At 36.8% G+C, this 20,531-nt stretch overlaps 1 protein-coding gene across 2 annotated transcripts; it reads right to left on the minus strand.

Annotated features, from left to right (window-relative positions):
* Positions 1 to 18,170: 18,170 nt before the first annotated feature.
* Positions 18,171 to 20,287, minus strand: LOC126848805 (zinc finger protein 527-like). 2 transcript variants are annotated; one of them, XM_050590023.1, is made up of 3 exons: positions 20,133 to 20,287; positions 19,672 to 19,828; positions 18,171 to 19,346 (listed from the first exon to the last, which is right to left on the minus strand). In XM_050590023.1, exons 2-3 carry the CDS (start codon positions 19,819 to 19,821, stop codon positions 18,471 to 18,473), a joined length of 1,026 nt encoding a protein of 341 aa, XP_050445980.1. In that variant the 5' UTR covers positions 19,822 to 19,828; positions 20,133 to 20,287; the 3' UTR covers positions 18,171 to 18,470. The 2 variants fall into 2 exon arrangements, with proteins under 2 accessions (XP_050445980.1, XP_050445981.1); XM_050590024.1 differs by having other exon boundaries at positions 20,129 to 20,276.
* Between the last annotated feature and the right edge of the window lie 244 nt (positions 20,288 to 20,531).

Here is a 20,531-nt window from a genome sequence, read left to right on the forward strand (position 1 = left end):
TTTGCTTCAATAAATCGTAAATTTCGGTGTCATATATTGCTATGAAGGAAAACCACACTTCGTAAAAATATCTATTTTCACACTTTTTGCATGTATCGGGATTCTCCGGCTTTGAGTTCTTTAGAAATTGTATATATTCTTTTATGGATATCTGCTCGTTAGTTTCTTCCAAATTTATTATCCTCCACGCCTGATATTCCTGTTTTTTTCACGGCATTAAATGGCAGCAAGATGTTATTTTCGAAAACACAAGTTGAATGCTGCGCATTATTATACCGGGCGATGTGGATGTACCGAATAGCGTATAAGTTTTCCCGGATTTACGTTTGCCATAAGTCATAATGGTCGAACTTTTACCGTTGAACAACTCTGCAACCCGATGTTTTATGGATCGCTCAAATATTTCCTCCTGCGAAGTTTCTGATCCAAAGATTTTCGTAAAATTATATCGCTTCGAAACTATCTCGCTCGATTCTCTGGACAAATAATTTTGATAATTATCAATATCATTCTTGGACGAATGTTGCACTAGAAGGCTCGATGGATCGAGTATCTTATAAATGTTTTCCTCTTCTTTCGATTACCTCTGCTGTCGGTTTTATTTTCAGGTATATCTCAACGGAAAAATTTTTTCTGATTGATGACATATTGATTTTTAACATTAACTCAAACGTACGATAAAATAATCGATTGATATTCCGAATCAATTAAAATTTGGTTATGATCATTAAAAAAATTATTTCATGTCCATGCAGAGAGAATGTCAGTATTTTTCTGAAATATTATTAAATATATTATTAAATATATTATTTAAATATACATCTATATAAATAAATATGTAAATAGAAAAAAACTTGCTTACTATTGCAAATAAAGTCATTGAAAATGCATTCAAAAATGTTTACATAATTCTCGATAGATAGATCTTCATATACATACGTGACACTTTCAATTTTACAATTTTAATACGCGAATGTTAATGCCATGATTCTCGATATCGATTCATTCCTGAAATTTTCACAACTCAGCGATTAAACCTATATCTATACTCACTAGCGCGGAGAAATATTGACGGTAACCCGAAATGACAATTGAAGTCCGAGGAGAAAATGTCTTCTAAATGAAACTAGAAACAGAAATATTGATTTATCGTTTCAACTTTTAAGTCGGCATGGAAACTATTTATACAAAAAATGTACATGTATATTGGTTTTAGAATATGATCTAATAATTGAAAAAATATGATTGAAATAGAACATATATTTAACGAAAGCTATTTATAAATTAATATCATACATGTAATATCATATGTGAGTATAATTATATCTTATTAAAGAACATCCTAAAATTTTCGCCAGCTGTATCATTTGAAGGCATATCTAACTTTGTCGTTAAATACGTATGTCATAATTCACGAGGAAATACACTTTCTCTTTCGCCTTCATTCATCTGTCATCAAGGCATGCCGGTGCGTGTCTTAATGCATGAGAGGCACGAAACGCATGAAGACGAACTCGAAAATCGGCGATGGCATTTGGCGATACACACGGCGAAATACGGCGAACGCGGGAGAGATCGGCGCGTCGTCGAGGCGGAGGAGGATGAGGAATCCTCCCGCGACCGCCTCGAAATATCTTCAAAGACAAGCAGCGGGCGGTAATTTATACGCGTGTCATCCGGCTCATTAAATGCCGCCAATCAAAGCCGGAAGCTAATAGCGGTGCCGCGGTGCGGCCGGTCTTTCTTCCCCCGCACCCTCGAGCCCCTCGAGATGGGTCGCGCGATGCGCGAAATCCGCCGTAATCTCGGCATCGGAATCGGTATCGCGCGACGCACACAAGTCGGCCACTGTGCGTTCCCCGTGCACCGGCCTTACCGCCGAATGCGGCCCGAGCCCCCCGTTTGGATCGGCGGTGCCTTTCAAGCCACAATCGACCCCTTGTATCGACAGAATGTACGGCGGCCGCCGCCACCTCCGCCTCCCCCATCCCGGCGGTCTTTCCGCTGCCGGAGCGGTCCTTCTGCTCCGAGATTTCGCTTTTCGCTTTAGTCGCTCCCTCGCGGGTATATATCGCCTCATCGCACGCGCGCGTACTGGATTAAAGCTCGCCGCCATCCGCGCTCTCGGTGGTCTCTCATTGCTCCTTTAATGTGTAATCGTATCGATATTCCTCCATCATTATTAAAAGCGACGCGTTAAATATGACGCGGATAAATTGCTGTGCGTAGATATTAATATTCACGCTTTTTACTTTGTTATATACAAAATTATGGACAATACGTTTGCGATTTCTAATCACGTTTTAAATCTTGTATGCATGAAACTTTTTTTTACTCTTTCCATTTTATTTCTTTGTTTCGCGACCTGCTGTGTATAATACAAAATTTCCGCAGTAAACTACTTATAGGAAAGTCCGAATCGCATATCGAGACGAATCTTCGGCCAGGTCGGAAACCATAACGGAGACTCGAGGGATCTTAAGTATTTACGTCATAATAGACACATCACTTTTGATCTACGGCGTAACTCGGCGATACGGTCCAACGTGCCGGGGTCGTTAAAACCTCGAAGAAAAAGAAGAAGAAAGGATGAAGAAGGAGATGAGAGAGGAAGAAACAAGAAGAAAGGGGAGGGCTTCTCCTTTACGGCAAGAAGGAGTACGTCAATATATAGGCGCGCTCATATATAAAATGTTGCTGGTGTATGAAAAATAACAGCCGTTGCCTCGCCTTCCCCCTTATATCGGGCGTTAATGCCTCCACAGTGGATTGATGTTCCACCTTTATGGGTTATTTATTTAATACTGACAAATTTCACCCGGTGCCCCTGCCACTGATGGTGGCCTCGCCGACCGCTTCTTTTATGGCGCCTTTCATGGCATTGGAGAACCAAGACTCGCGGGTACCAGCGATTCCACGGAGGCTCTCGGTTCCAACACGAACACGAGGCCTTGTAAAATTACCGCGAATCGATCCAGGCATAGTTCTTTTCTTTCCACAACGCTTTCTAATGTCTAACACATTGTGGGAAAAAGTATGTAATGAAGAAGACGCACCAAAAGGCACCAATGAAAGAGTACGATATTTTCAAGTACAAATTTTTGACATTTCTTTTTTTATGAGATGCAGACATGTAATTTTATGATGTAAGAGAAAACTGCGCATGGACTTTTTTTACCTGCTTTCTTCTTAATTCAGATTTAATTCTGCAAAAAAAAAGTATTTTAGAAACTTTTGCTTTACATAAAAGACAATGTAACCGTGAAACGAGGTCTACCGCGTGAAATATTATCGCTTTAATACACAATCGGTAATTAAGTGTTGCTGCATAGTAACCGGAGTTGTTCACACGTTTCCTCCTATTACTAACCATATTATTACGATTTAATTATTCTGAATGATTAATTAATAACGTTGCCATCATGTTTGTTCGTAACATTCGTTGCGGCACATGCGATTGATGATCCAGATACGATCATTCTATATCGATAAGTTTTATTACACACATCGCTCGCATGCTCGATGGAGTGCGTGCGTGTGCGTGCCTCGTGGCAGCTGCCGAAGAGCCGAAGTCGCGCGGCGGCGCGTAAGAAAGAATGATGATGATGACGACGGTCGCATGCAAGTCGAACGAGAGACGCGCGAGGAGAGGAAGAAGGCTATCGCTCGTGTTTCAAATCAACTCAAATAATAATGATGAGTTATAAATGCCACTAGACAGCTGGAGACGTATATATGTATGTATGTATATGTATATGTATATATATATATGATATGCAAATACTTTTTTTTTTATACGCACAATTTTCATTAACCTCAATGAATCGTACGACGTAATCATCGAGAGGGTTAATGGATAGTCGTGGAAAAATAATAAATTCAGATAACGCGGTATAAATCGCGCATAAATTCGCGATAGTGTTGATCGAGGGAAAAAAATTCCAAACAGCCACGGTATTGTTACTAAAGCGAATTGCCGGTTGTAATCGGTCTGGTAATTAGATACAGCGGCGAGTGAGTGAATTATGGCTCGGTAATTGTAGGGCAGAGACGTATGCGTTACCGCAAACGTTAACGATTGTCTATGTATCTTCGCGATGATCATGATCAAAGAAGCACACACAGGTAAAATTCTCATAAATATCGCCTGGCACAAAAGTACTTACATTACCATCGGATCAGGCGCGCGTGTATTCTCGAGTGCGACTCTCTCTCTCTCTCTCTCTCTCTCTTTCTCTTGATGAACTAATTACATCATAAACGTAAAAGTGCGTTGCACGAGGTATCTGCGCCAAAAAGATGCCGCGCGAGTAAATAATATTCGCATTACTATCGCCTTTTGCGTTAATAGCGGCTGACTTGCGGATCAATTAAGACACATCGTCGAGCAAATGATCGAAGGGACTGTTAGTGACAGTTGGCGTCATTAGGGCGATGATGTCCAGCCATGTGCGAGGGTCCCATATTCGTTTTTAAATAATTTCATAACATGAGAAGCGATGGCTATCGCAGCGTATCATATCTGTGAGATCATCGGTGACCATCTTTATAAGCGCGCGTCATTTCCGCTCGAACCTACCGCTGCATTATTGCGGTCGTCAAACATCTGTCGTGAGGTAATTCGTGAGGCGCCTCGATCGATTTCGATCGAGGACTTAACATATGAAAACAGTTGCATAAATATTTACGAACGTTTGTTTCAAATAGTGTGATATACATAAACTTACTATCATTATCAAGAGATATATAATTTAGTATGTCTTACTCTCTCTTTAATTGCATTTAAAAATTATTTACAATAAAAAAAAATATTAAAATCATTCTATTGTCATTTTTTTTATATATTGTATATCACAACCTTATTATTTTTTAATAAATCCTGTCGAGCTACATATGATACTTTATCTTCTAGGAGCCGAAAAATCCATCACAGGCTTCATATAAGAGAAGATGGCTGAATTCACGTCTCCAGACATCAGTTTCTCAAGCGGCTTCAACCATTTCGCCTCGAAGATATTAGATTTATCCATTTGTTTGCCGAAAGTCTCATAAATATAAGCTCCCTTTGACGGCATCCCACGGGTCTTATCCGCCGTCATGATCTCGTGGGTGGGCGGTTAGATGAGCGCGCGGGGTGCGGTGGTGTAGGATAGAGGGAGTAAGATCAATTCGATATAGTTCGCCTTCGTACCGGCATCAGTATTCCCAATTAACGAGATCCTTTCATCGGCCACGGAGATAGAACGGGGAGAGGTTACATTTATAAATATGATGATCGTAAAAGGAGGCATTACCATCGATGAGACGTGGCAGATTTTCTTGTGCTTCCTAGAGAAGCGAAAGAAAGAAAGAGAGGGAGAGACAGAGGAGCACAGTTATTGCACGGAGAAAGGGACGAAATTGATGGCAACGCAACGGAACGGGGATGGGAGATCTTACGGATCGTGTCGGGCGTAATCTAAAGGGAATAATTAATGCCCGCCTCATTGGCGTAAGCTTTCGCCGATCGCTAGGAACTCTCGCGAAATTTCAAAGCTGATCCTTATGTTAATTAAGAGTGCTTTTCATATTTATTAGACATCTTAAATTTTTATAAATAAATATATTTTAATATATTTGTAATTTTATAATATATTAATAGATTATCTTTTTATTCACTATTTGAAAATATACGAATCTGAATATTTTTAATTTTAATTTTGAAAATTTATTCTGCATTATATTTTAAGTGCATTTACAGTATGTATACGATAAATTTAATATATGCTTAATATATACTTTACATATAAAATATAATTTTTAAGATATAATATTTATAAGAGAATGTAACTCTTACATTAAGGTATCTCAAAATTGTACTTTTAACAAATAATTATTTAATTAATTTCCAGAGATACACACAACGATTAGTTCTAACTTGTTTGTATAACAACAAATTTCGATGCAAGGAACGTCGAGTATACAAGCAACTGTACGAAGGTGGCTTATAGGGGCGTCGTTGGAGCTGATCAAAGACGATGAAGCTTCGGGGAGGAAAATTGGTAAAGAGGGACTATGTACGCGCTACAAGCGTATCCGTCGAACGATTTTACGCGAGACGTGGAAAGACGGGAAGGAGAGGTGACAGCATCAGAACTAATACTCTGTTATATCAGGAGTTAGAGGTGTTAGCGAATTATATCGTTTACCGGAGTCGAAGGAGGAAGAGAATAATATACGCCAGAGAATGGGAAAGCAAATTCTTGTCTCGTTATTTCTCGTTACTTCAACGCGATAAAGAGGGAATAGATAATTATTGAACAATGTTGTGTGTAAGTATACTTATATAAACTGTTTTATATTATTCTATAAAAAATCAAAAAATTCCAAAATTTTTTTTCATTTTGCTTACAAAATTTTATCCATATTTTAATTTCCAAGTATTGTATAATTTTTAAATATAAGAGCCTTATCTATGCGATTATATCTTTAAGAAAATGTACATAATGTTTTAGAAATCAGAATTGAGATACTTTGCACGCAATGTCACATTTTTCCCTTAACACGTATTAAGTGTCGTACAAATCGAGAGCGGAGAAAAATCGTCGCAATAGCGCAAAATGACCTTGGTGCGACCAGCAGCCGACGATCTGTCCACAAATCATCGACGGGCATTCGCCAAACTGTAATCAGTGTTCATTAGCCTGGCCAAGCCGCGATTCTACGGGGCTTCTCCCCGTGGGGAGATCTTTTCAATAACTCTTGGTCGGCGGTAATTGGTGGCGGGCGATATCTCTCGTAGCTCCACTCCTCGCCTTTTCTTACTCGGGGGGTCCTCCACAATGTCGTATATAACAATATCCCCGGCTGTCCCAACCTGACCGCTATAGATAGAGAAACATTAAGTGTCCAGGACACGCACCCACACGAACGTTCACTCGCACAGTCGTGCAGGAACGACAAGTAACCGACATAGGTACGTCCTGTGACGCACGTCGACAATGACCGACCACGACGACAACGTTCTCCAGAAGAAGAGAGAGGGAAGAATGGAGCTTGTGTTGCTATCACATTGGCTACCGATGCCCTTCTTTCATTTCATGTCTTATAGATACCTCCACCAGTCGTTCTCATTTCTTTCCGATTGAGTAATCTTGCAGAGATTGCGATTAAATTAAATTACACATATAATTGCATATTTAAAATAATTTTGTTCAAGTATCTGTCAAAATAAATTAAGCTTTTATAACATGCTTGGATAACATGAACAATTTTACAGCTTTAAAAGCATTGCTTGTGGAGTTATACGATCTAATATCGTAATATATTTATCTTTTGATTTGAAAAGTCGATTGTATCCACGAAATAAAAACAATGGATGCACGGATACAAATGACATAGATTTGAGAACCGCTGGTATAAAAGCAACGGATCGAAAGGGGGTAGTTGGACCGGGGATTGAACGGACGCACATTGGGTCATAAACGTTTATATTGCGCTCAGTGCGCCAGTAATGCCGATATTGGCAAGTTATTGGTTCCCTTCTCGGATGGAACCACCTCTCGGTATCAGCAAGGCTGCCGCAAACCGTAGCGTATCTTCGTTAATCCGGAGAAGTATCGTCCGGTATGGAGCGTGGAAAGTTTAATTGGAAATATCGGGGAAAACCGAAAGTGCCGGAGAATAGTGCCGGTAGCGGGTGTCCTGAACTGGCGCATTAAGCGAAGCCACTTCGTAGACAATCATACCCGTATTATCGAAACACTTTTTCTAACATTTTTCAAGTAACATTAATTAGAAATATCAAAGAATAATGAATATGTGCGTTATCTATATGCGTTTACTATAATTCATTTAATTCAGATATTCTAGAAAAATTAAAAACGTGTTAAATTTTACAATTTTTACATTGAACAAATTATAGTATACAATAATTTTCTCATTTTTTTATTAAATTATTATTATATTCTTGAAACACTAATCATGACAAATTAAACTTGAATCATAATCTTGAGAATATTATTTAAAATAAATATTGAACATTTTTTTTTTCTTAAAAAAGATTTTATAACATCGCCAAGCTCTTTGGAAGACATATCAAAAGCCGAAGGAATTTTCTTTGCGGCGATACTTGCTAGACCCAATCAACTGATATCGCGAGCTTAAGCTTCCCAAGAGCCGCAACTCCTGATACGGCGGTAGTTCGACGATGGTTAGGCGGCTTGATCACGAGTTAGTGGTTCGAGATGGCAGTGCGGCTAGGATAGACTGTGGAAGAGAAAGAGAAGGCCAAGCCGACTTTATGTCTGGACGTAAGCCGGTTATAGGTACTGCCGATGTTATTTGATGGCCAAATGCACTTCACCGGCGCGGGGTGACCTAACGTTGCCCACCCTACCTCTACCCTAGCCGATCTCTATCGTCCAGCTAGTATTTTCCAGACCACCTTCATCCTAATCTCCCCTCCTATCAACGCGTAAGGTGAAGAAAAACTCGGTAGAAACGCGCAGAAACATGGGATATTGGACGTTCCACGTGTCTCGCATATTATCGATTCGAGAATTAATGTTTAGAAATATTTTTATACCCGTACAGATATCATTCTCTATGTAAAAGTTGTATTTATACGCAAATTTATATGCGCGCCTTATACTATAAAAAATATTAACCGCTAGATTTAACGAATAACTGAGATGGATCTTTCTCTTTTTGGTTTATCATAAACGAGAGAAGCGACTGAGGGAGATGGCAAGGCTTTCTCCGCGCGAAGAATATTAAAGAGCCATCGATAGCATCGAGCATCGCGCAAAGGTACAAGAAACGACGCCAGCAGCAATGGGAGGGCAGACAAAGGGAGGCAGAGAAGAGGGAGAGATATACCTTCTCCACCTGCCTCTTCTCTCCGGCCTGACTCGCGCTCGGGCGAGCATAAAACGCGCCGCGCGCATTTCCCACCCCCGCGCATTAATACCTAACCGCGCCCGCAAAACTTAATGAATTCTTTAGCGAGATCAAAAAGAACTCCGGTCGGCCGATATGACGAGCGGCGAGAGCGGTTTCTCTCTCTCTCTCTCTCTCTCTTTTTTTCTTTTTTTTTAAACGCGGGGAACGAAATTGAACGGCGATATTCCCGGTACGGTTTAACGATGACGTACACCTCCCAGCCTCCCTTATTGCATCCCTTGTATTCTCCATTTCTCTTAACGAGGCACGTTTTACCAAATTCTGCATCTTACCCTGCCTGACGCGTTCACAGATGCGAAGCGTTCATGCGTTATACTTTGTTTTATTGAAAAACTCACGCTATAATCAATGCTTACAATTTTAAAGATTAAAAAAAAAATTTTAATAATATATAAAGATTTAATGTTTTTTATTTAAGATCTGCAATAATAAAATTTATTCTTGACAATAAATTAATTTTAACTTAAAAATAATCGCAATCATAAACTAATATAATATATTTTTTATTTATTAGTTTTATTCCTTTTGTCAAAATTCATAGACGGACGATTAGAGTCATAGATAGCATTTCACAATTGCAACTGAAAATTCAGACGGACAATTCATTAGCAAAGTCTACAAGATTTATAAGACAGTGAGTGGTAAGATAGTTGCCGCGCGCGGAGTGAGAAAGGAGAAAGTCAAAAAGGCTGCCACATGCCTCTGGTAAGCCCCTAGTATTCAAGAGAGAATGTCCGCACCACCTTGGTGCCGGCTGAATTGCTCGCGACTGCATGTCTTAGGGTGATTGGGAGTTATGACTCCTAAACCGTACTCCTGGGCGTCGGAAGGACTTGACACAGGTCAGATACCGCCTCGTAAAATGTTATGAGAATTAATGTCAACCCCCTTTGCCACCCACCCTCCACATGCCACCCTCTTCTTTGCCCTCGCCGTCCGAGCGTCTTCGTCGACACCGAGGACATCACTGGTGCGATGTCCTTTCGGTATTAGCCAATTTCGTCGTTATACGGTGACCACAACTTTTGCGGCTAATGGAAAAGTCGATACCCGATTGCCCTCGGCATCGGCTATTAAGACGCGACCGGCCAATCGTCGGTTAAGATTCATCCAGATGCTGCTCAATCGTGAGATTATTGCACTTTGTAATTCGCGTGATTTTTATGTAAATCATTCACTAATACGCTTGTAAGTTATCGATCAAAGTATTCTTGAAGTTAGTCTTGACTAAGTGTTTCACTGGCATCACGTATTTTTATTTTATAAAAAATATCTTTTTATATATTTAATATTTAAATACAATATATAATAATATATAAATTTTACATTTCATAAATTTTATTAATAAAATAAATGATTAATTCCTTAAATAAGTAAAATGCAATATACAAGTTTCATTGAACACACAATAATATATCAAAAGTTTAATATTAATAAGTGTTATAGATTTAAAAAAAATTGTAGATTGACATTATATGCAATAAATGATCAGATAATGTTATTACAAAATGTTATTACAAAATTTGATGTATACATACATGCACGGAATTATCGGATACGGTTAAAGATTGCATTCCAGTTAATTATATCGAGATCCAATTTAATTAACTTGGTGTGTCGTCATGCTGCCGGCATATGCGATAAATAGAAATTTCCGTACTTTTCGTCTCTCTAATTTCTCTCACATGTGAATTCGAACAGTCGAATGTGTGTTCCTCTCTCATAGCCACACATCAATGTCGACAGGAACCACGGGTACTAATTATTATTATTTTTTTTTCAATCGAAATCTGTCACAGCGGACGCTATGCAGCCACGCGTGCAACGCACTTTGCGTTTAATATCAACAGACTGCATCGCGGACCGAATTATAACCGGAACCTTTCAAAATGACGTGCTTCCTGGATTTAACAAGCTGCATTACATGAGCAGACACGGAAAGAGAGAAAGAGAGTTTTACCGAAAACTTTACTAATTAATAAATTGGTCATAAGAGTGACTGTGAGAAATTATGCAATTTTAATTACAAATCTTCTTTAGTTTAATCAGTTACATCTACATAAACAAAAAGAACAATATAAAATAAAAGAGTTTTGCGCTTGTATACTTTGCTTTTGCCATAGAAAATATCTCTTTATGAACTAAATTTTTATTGTTTGTTGATTACAATATTAATTATAATACCTTTCTCTTGAGTAATTACATTTTTTAGCATGTAAATAATTAAATTGTTAGAAAAAAAAAATAAAGTATTATAATATAATTTTTCTTCTATCTTATGTTCACTATTTCTGATTATGATGTGTTAGCAAAAATTAATTTGTTATAGAGCTGATGAACAGCTGATAAAAATAAATTGCCAATAAATTTACAATCCGCATAAATTGTTACCGCAAAATAGGAGCAAAGTGAAATCCATCAATGTGACACTATGCGACGATGAAATTGCATAGACGAACACTCGTGGTAAAATGTGGCCTCATAAAGACGCTATACATCGGCAATCGCTGGATGAGTGGCCTCTTCCGGTCGCCCACCAGCCAGTTCCACGCTATGTGTACATTAGCCGGCGGTGTTGCGGCCGTCAGTTTAGACGATGATTTAGTAGAGGCATTGATTGGGTCGATCAGAGGCCATATCATCTCATTTAAGGCCTTCCATCATCGGTGCACACTATTTATAGAGCGAGCTATCGCGCGCTCGTCCGCCTCGGCGACGATGATCGAATCAATTTTCGTCCGCGTTCCTTTCGCGAGATTTCGCGCACACGCGCACACGCGCGTGTACCACATCCCGTGTAAATGCCGGTCGTAACACCGATTGGAAGATTGCACGGAAGTCTTCGTCTTTGCGAGGAAGAAAGAGAGAGAGAGAGACAGAGAGAGAAAAAGAGACACTATCGTCCTTTTCAATATCGCCTACGCTATTCATACGCTTGAGTCCCCGTCGTTAATCGACGCGGACGGTCGGCACAAACATGTCGTTTAGTAACGCAACATCGCATGCACACTCGCATCTTTTGAGTGGCATTAATTTTAGACAGAATAATGAGAGAGAGAGAGAGAGAGAGGGGTCAAAAACTGTCTGGTCAGTCGTCTATGGTACAAGAACGCGACTGGCTGCTGATATTTGTGCAGTACGGCTATAATAAGCATGTCGACAAAAATAACAGTTCTATATGAAAAACGCCACAAATTACATTCCTTTTTCCCCTCTTGTTTCATCGTTTAAAGAGCAGTATTGCGATACAAGCATGCAAAAAGGAAGCGTTAGATATTTTAAAAATAAATCTAATAAAAATACGAGATGCGTATAAATTTTGTAAAAATATATGTGGTTTGGTTCTATGGATAAAGATCCAGCCACCGTCTGCCTCATTTCTCTTTATAAAAGAAGACTATGTATCGTGAAACGTCAGAATCCACAAAAACGGGAGCTGTTACGCGAATGACGCGTATTCTGTGTTTGCGATTTCCGAGTTACGTAAAATTCATACGAAGAAGAGACCAGCGGCGGATGATGTGATTTGTTGCGCGAGAAACGCAATGTAAAAGACCGCTACGCATGTAATTACGAAAAACATAAATTCTTACCGTACGCTTCGTATCATAATTAAAACGAATGTTTGAAATGTAACACTGCGGTATCATTGAATTATCCATCCTCTGCCATTTCCACAAGGGCTCTTATGCTAATTTAATTCTTCTCTAAAAACCAGATTCGGCAAATATCCGTGAAAAGCGTGCTTGTTAATAATACGCACGATGAAGCAATTATGTATTCCATATGAGCGAAAGAATATTTTTATATGTTTAGAAATAGTAGGCATGCTTTTACGCGAAATACATAAAAATGTGTGTCAGGAAGAAATTTTATTATTATTATAATATAAATTATATTAACATTAATTAATGACCTCTATGTATAAGATTATATATATATATGTATATACAGATACATAATTAATATATGTAATAACATACACAAATGCAAAATGTTGATCAACATTCAAAACATTGAATAAACATTGAAATAAAATATTCTGAAGACAAACATGAAGATCGAACAGTCCTTTTCGCGCCAATTAATTAGTACATTTAGCAAGAAATCGATGACGAAGCCCTTCGGAATCGTCGGCGAGGAGAACAAGTTCAAACGATCATGGCAAAGCGATGTGGTGGGAGAGGAGAGTGGAGAGGAGGAAAGGGTGCCGCAGAGAGAGAGAGAGAGAGAGAGAGAGAGAGAGCAAGCAATTTAATTAGTATAATAACAAAGGAGTCGAGAGGCTATCGGTATCAGCGACGTAATATTTTTTTATCGAACGGTTATAGAGAGACGGATACACAAATCGCCTCTCTTCTTTTGTCCTTCATCGCTTTTCTCTCTCTTTCTTTAACAGCATTTCTCGCCCGCTTCGATATTTCCGAATTAGCCTGACAATGATTTTTCACGGTGAGACAAAGCGTTCCACGCTCGGCGGTCCACATTTTAATCAATATACGCGTTTCTGGAGCGCGTATCGTGAGAGCTTTCCCTATTGTAGCCCCTCGGCTTTGGGTCTCGATAAAAATTAATATTAGGACCCGTGTTTCTTCGCACAGAAAATATGCCGCGCACCCTTCGTGCAATAGAAGGGATTGTTCCTATATTGGCTCTCGCGTATCAGCGCTGGATCGACCGGGCTGTAATATCGTCGCCCATTGATGGCCGCTGAAGAATTATTCGAATCGGTTCTTTGATGTTGATTTAGTCAATTTTTCACGTGCACAAAGAGTTGACGCAATATTAAACGCTATATTTCATAGTTTGTATACAAGTCTTAAAATATATATTATATTCTATATATTCATATCTGCATATAAATGTGTTACAAGCAAAAGCGTTGTTTCTTTGTAAATACATAAAGAATAAAAAAGTTGATAGAAAAAAGAAAGAATCAAGTAAAAAGATAATAGAGCTTTTTATTTATGCGAACGTCATAACACATTTATATTTAATTAAATCTAAAAGTATTTTCCCTAAAAAGATAGAGGACTATCACAAAGACATATATATTCGATAAAACCGATGTCTTTTCATCGATGGCTGTTTCTTCCCATTATGCGTGAAAAGCGCAATCGCGATTTCGATTAATCTCCGAACCGGTTGTAAGGGCCGACGCGAGATTGTCTTCCCTTGTAAGAGCGGTGTGGAAAGGGACTCGATATTCCAACCTCGTCGCTCAGGTTTCCCGACGCGGAATTATTCCGAGGGGTAGCGGCGCGAATTAAGGCTTCTTGCGGCATAAAAAATCTGTGTAATCAATTATCGAACCTTTTACCCCATATTTCACGGCCAATGAGTCGCCACTCCCGCCGGCGCCTTTAAGCGAGACTTACCGACCCTCTCCCTCGACACTTTTTAGCTGCGATCCTTGGTCCTTCCTTCTCGCGGCCTCACCCTTATCTCCTGCTCCTCCGTTGGCTCTTCCGAAAGGAGAGGGATAACCCAGTCTTTGTTTGAGATATCAAATATTTATTTTCTTAAATAACGCAAAAATCCGGTAAGGGGCGGATCGCCATCATTTTTTGCCTTAATAAATTATCAGCGATTATTGGCCGCGTTTGCCTAAGCAAGGCGATTTCTTTTCTTCTCTTTTCTTTTTCTGCAAAAGATTTCGTGCTTTCTTCCTTGCGGTTAAGTCAGTCGAAATCGATTTAACTGTTTGAGATGAATCTTTTAATTATTACATTTGGCGAATTAATGTGGAAATAGAATGTGTATATTGATATTTCAAATGAGGGTTAGAGAAATTTTTAAATATCCATAACATCTCATTTAGTTATTATTCACAAGGCACAGTCGTATGTTGCTTGGCCACTCGAGAAAGTCTCATCGAAGTATAAAAGGGTACATGTTAAGTAAAGGGTAACAGCGAGAAAGAGAAAGCTCTTTGATATTGCATTGATGTATTGTTAATATAAGCGAGTAAAAACTCAAAGGATACGACTTGTGTAACGAGTTCTTGTTCAAACGTACATAAACACGTATATTCCAAACGCTCAACAATAAAATAAATAACACAAAGAAATTTAAATATAAAATAGAACGGCACTCTTAAATAATTTCTATATTGCTACTTTTGATTAAATTAATATTGAAAGATTACAACATTAAATTTCTCTCTCTTTTAATTAGTACTATAATTTTAATTATTATAATAGTTCTATTATTTATATATACACAAAAATATTTATTATTACAAATCAGTTTAAATTTGAGAGCACATTCATACTTGATCGGTATTAATCCACCGTCATAATTAATCATAAAAATTCCGCACTTTCGTCTTTTGCTTTTGTTTTATGCCAACTTAATCTTCTAGGCGGATCTTTTAACGGTTTCTCGTTCACAGCGATGCGAAATGAGCACGAAAACAAACATTGTGACCCCAAGTGAGGAGGCGAGAAGGAACGCGAGAGGTGCGCGTGTACAACATATATATACGCGCATACGCGTGCGGTCTGGGGAAACAAGCTGCAAAGTGCCAGATGAAAACTGTGGAAAAACTCGGCGTTGCGTATATAGAATGCCCTGCGTTTCGCCGCGAGCGGATTTTCCGGCGGGAGGATTGGCGGAGGTGGTCCGCGGGGGAGGGGGACGGAGGGGCTGGGGGAGGGGAGGGGGGGAGGAGGTCGCCCGCGAGAGACGACAACGTAGACGACGTCGACGGCGATAGAGGGGCTAAAAAGCACTTGTAATGGCATTGCGCGCGTTCAAACAAACACACGGAATGCTTAGTACTTTCTAAAATTGTGGCAAGGTCTCTGTCCTAGCTTGCTCGCTTTTCTTCATTTTTACTCTTCCTCTTTCTGTTTTCCGGGTGAATGCGAAAAATAGTTTATATAATTATAGATTATTATAGATTTGCTTTTAAAATTTAATATTATTAGTATATGTAAAAATTTAATACTTTAGAATGTGATATATGTATATCTCTCTCAAAAATGTTGGAAATTTTTAAAATCTCTTTCTAAAAAATACTAAATAATTTTTCTTTCATTTATTCTGCTTTTTTTTTCTTACAATTAAGAAGTTATCGATAAGTTCAAAAGTCATATACATCGTTTATATCGCGTCCTTTGCATCGATTATTGTACACAAAGCACCGTCATATATAGACTTTTCATTAATGCCTGAATGAATAAATGCCACCGTGCTCCTCCTCTGAATTCTTAATGCAGCAAGCTCGCTGAAAGTACTCCCGGGCCTTCAAAATATCTTTAAGAAGTTTAAAGTCTTCCCTCGATAGCATGTAAATATTGTATGTAAAGCGCGACATCAAAGAGATTCTTCTACAGTATAATGCCTTAAATTTCGACACAAGGAGAGATTAAGCAACAACGTAAGGAGATAAACAATCTTAAAATGTCTATCATAAAAATTTGTGCGTAAGATTAATTCTGTATTAAGAAAATCCTATCTCTGTGATTAAAAGCATATATTTATTGCCATTCTAAGAAAAAAGAAAAAAATTAAATATTAATATGATATACAAAAATGTATACCATGAAAACTTAATCTACGTTTACAATAAAATATTCTGTATTAATTAAAAAAAAAATAAATTAAAATGAAAGACACAGAAATTATACAAACATGTTTGTTATGTTTAAAATAAATTTAAAATCTAATTACATCACTCACAATAATTATTTTTCCAAATTCCATATATCTTCCAAAAATTGAACAAATTGCATGTTTTTCGAAAAACATTTTTTTAAGATTATGTAGAGTCATTCATCACGCATAATCTTTTCTATATAATTATTTGGAGATAATAATTCAAATAAGACTTTAAATGTATCACAGTATAGAAAAGATTTCTTGAAGAGAACGACGAAGAGAGAATATCGTTCGTCTAGCAAGAACCGAGTTCGACGCTCGCCAAAGAGACCGCAGAATCTGTACTGGCCTCTCTACGAGGACGTTCCTGGAAACTTTGTTACATTTTTGGTCAAGTCCGCATACGCGATACGCGTTAGATGAGTAAGTGGATCAAAGGGATACAGGAGAATTCCGAGATGACAGAAAATAGAGAAAGAGAGAGAGAGAGAGAGAGAGAGAGAGAGAGAGAGATACTAGAAATTGGTGGACTATCCTATTGCTCTATCTTTGAGTGTTTCGTCGAGCTTTCTTTCGATGCCACAGCGGAAAAACCTTTTTAAAGTTTTTCAGAATATACCATGAACAAAGGGAATATGGAGCAAGTGGAGTAGACGCAAAAGATGGAATAAAAAGCAGATTGGAATCGCGATAAAGCGAAATATTTAGCGTCAAAGCCGTGGATTGTGCATGATAAACACAACGATGACGTACATGTATTTCTTATGAGAGAAATGAATTGTGCGCTAGTAAAGAAAGAAGAAAACAGAAAATAAGACAGAAAGAGACAAAGAGAGAAAGCAAGAGGTTCCAAGATGAATCACTCATGATAAAATATCATATTTAAAGCAAAGATTGATTTGTTGGCAAATTGAGATATTTTAATGCTTGAATTAATGTGTAATAAAATGTTGTATAAAATTACAAGAACCTAAAAAAGAAAGCGACGAAGAGAAGTATGAAAAAATATATGATGTGATGTATGAATAAAATTAAAACGAACGAAAAGAGACGACGATTTCTGAAATATCTTTTCAATTTCATCATCTATAAGCAATTATATGCAAAGACTTTATAAATATTTTAAATATTTACTTAGAACATATAAAAAAAACTGTATAATATAAATGATAAAATTAATAATATATAAAAACAATATGTAAAAATTTTTCCTTTTTCCTTTATGATATAAATTGGAACCGTTTCATATATTTAGAAAAAATCTGCAAAAGATATCATTAATATAATTTTCTATAATTTTATTTATAATTTTAATACATACTTTTATATAACATAAAGAAAAGTTGACATGTACATTTAAATTATTCAATGTTGATGATGGTAATAATATTATCATATATGTAACATAATTAACTAATTAATTAATTATATATACGAAATAGTAATATAATATTTTACAAAATATTAAATACAACAATAATAGTAACATATCATAAGTAAGAAATTAAATCTGTATATATATCTTATTTATGATAAATATTAACCGTTTATCTTAATTATAAAAACATACTTATTGTTAGTACATTTATTTAATTTATAATCGTTTGCTTTAGATCGAGAAAATTGCAAATGTCAGACATATGTATCAATATATACATATATATAAATTATATACTAAAGAATTACAGTATATAATAAATTTGCAATAATTATACAAAAAATTCGTAAATTCTATAAATAAGTTTAACAAGACTATGTCTGTTTGTAAAATACATTGTACTTTACTTAATATAATATTCGTCTTGTGAAAATTTTTGTCTTATCAGAAGGTATAATGAAAAACTGAGGTAGCGTGCGTGAACAGATAATAGATACACATCTCTGTATATGTTTTTTACCTAAGATATCAAATGATAAATTCTCTAAGTTTTGCTAATTACATCATTAGTTTTGCAAACTAAACTTTCATCCGAAGTTAAATTCTGAGTTTTATGAACTTCCTTCTCAGCGGAAACTGAATTCTCAATTTTGCAAATTATATTCTCAGCGGGGATTAAATTCTCAGTCTTACAAGCAACTGTATTTGTCGAAGCGTTCAATGTTTCGCGATGCGTCCATTGATGATTTTCCAGCGTGAGAATACTTCTGAAATATTTGCCGCATTTTACGCAGTAAAGATTACACTTCTCGTGACTCTTCCGATGCTTGTTGAGCAGATCCTTGCGCGTGAAGGTCTTGTTGCAGATCGTACAAGCGAACTTGTCGGGATTCACATGCAGCACGTTATGCCTCGTCAAGTTGTCCAACCTCGTGTATTTCTTGGTACAAATGTCACAGGTGAACTTAGTCCTTTCAGAGTGACATCTTTGATGATACTTCAGATATCTCTTCTCGGCGAAAGTCTTTTTACAAGCGCAGCAGACGATCTGGTTGTTATCGTTCTTCTTTACGTCCATATGACTTGTCAATTCCTCACATGTCGCGAATTCTTCCTTGCAGAAAAGACAGACAAACTTCTTCGGCTGCTTGTTCCTTTGTATATTTTTTAAAAAGTCTGGATCGGTCATGATCTTGTAAAGGAAAGAATCTTTCAATTTATCTTCTGGCTCGGCGGAGGTACTTGATGTAATATCATCAGCGCGATTGGAAGCATCCTTTGTTGACAGATTCATGACCTCCACGTTATTGTTGTCATCATTAGTGAGCGATATATTGGTGGATGAAGGCAAAGTCATTTCATTGCTTAAATTAGTGGATGTCATAATTGGAATCAGAATATTTGAAGATGGAACGTGTGCCTGTCAAATACAATATTTCTCTTAAGATTTAAAAAATTAAATAAACATGCAATATTTTAAACAAAATTATATTTTATATTTCTATAATTATGTGCATACGAAATATGCATATAAAATTTTTTATATAATTTAATCGCAGAGATATATTTTTTAATAATTATAACGGATACCTTAAAGTCAATTTTTATTTAATTATTTATGTATTATTTATACATTTTATTGTGTATTGTATTTATTAAATACACAATAAATGGATAAATTCATAATTATGCAAAATATGGCAACAAAATTTGTGAAAATTATAATACATATATTGATTATTTACCTGATATGACTCCTGACCATTTATTGCATCCGTTGAATCATAATCTTTTTCAGCATCCGCACTTTCTTCATCTGAAGGATTTTCTATTGCAGATGCAATCTTAATATTATTTTGGAGTGTTCTGTGTCTTGGAACTGTTTTAATTCTCATATTTATACTGTAACAATCGCAAATGATAAAAATAATTTGATATCAATATAAATTAGTAGTTACACAATAAACTAGTAAATAGTAAATCTTAAGTTCTATGAGATTGTATAATCAAATTACATTGTTAAATTTATTAATATTAGTAATAGTGAGAATCTTATAATCAAATAACCATTTAGAGTAACAATAAATATAAAATAAATTTAAATAAACTAAATAAATAAAGTTAGAAAGATTTGAGATTATTTTAAATTCGAAAATATATACAATAATTTATAAGGAAATTAACAATAACTTATATACATACTTACATTAAAAAGATGATCAATGATCTTCTCGTATTTTAATTGAAAATGCAAGCACGTAACACTTTTGGTATTCTTTCACCGTTCATATAATCTTTGTAGCGTGAGTGTGATACATACTGTACGAAATATCGATCACGACTGACAAGATTATCGCACTTAGCTTCGAATTGTCCGTCGCTCAATCGACCTCAGTGCGACTTTGACGATCGACACGAAAACAAGGGCTTTAGCGGAGTCGCGGAAATGTGAGTTTGCAAACATAGATATATTCATGGAAGCAGGTTATCACGGAGGCTACCTTCTTCATAGTGTTATGCTTTATTTCGTATGAACACGAGAGAGAGATTGTATTTATGTTCAAATATATATTTAACAATATTTTGCAAAATTTTCGCCACATCT

Source organism: Cataglyphis hispanica, chromosome 4, assembly GCF_021464435.1.
Source record: "Cataglyphis hispanica isolate Lineage 1 chromosome 4, ULB_Chis1_1.0, whole genome shotgun sequence".
Classification (NCBI taxonomy): domain Eukaryota; kingdom Metazoa; phylum Arthropoda; class Insecta; order Hymenoptera; family Formicidae; genus Cataglyphis; species Cataglyphis hispanica.

What these genes read in the sequence shown, in the direction of transcription:
- LOC126848805 (XM_050590023.1), bottom strand. Translation starts at nt 19,821, where the DNA reads ATGAGAATTAAAACAGTTCCAAGACACAGAACACTCCAAAATAATATT. An exon ending in ATGGTCAGGAGTCATATCAG is followed by an intron (nt 19,347 to 19,671) that starts GTAAATAATCAA and finishes TGTATTTGACAG; the next exon opens with GCACACGTTCCATCTTCAAA.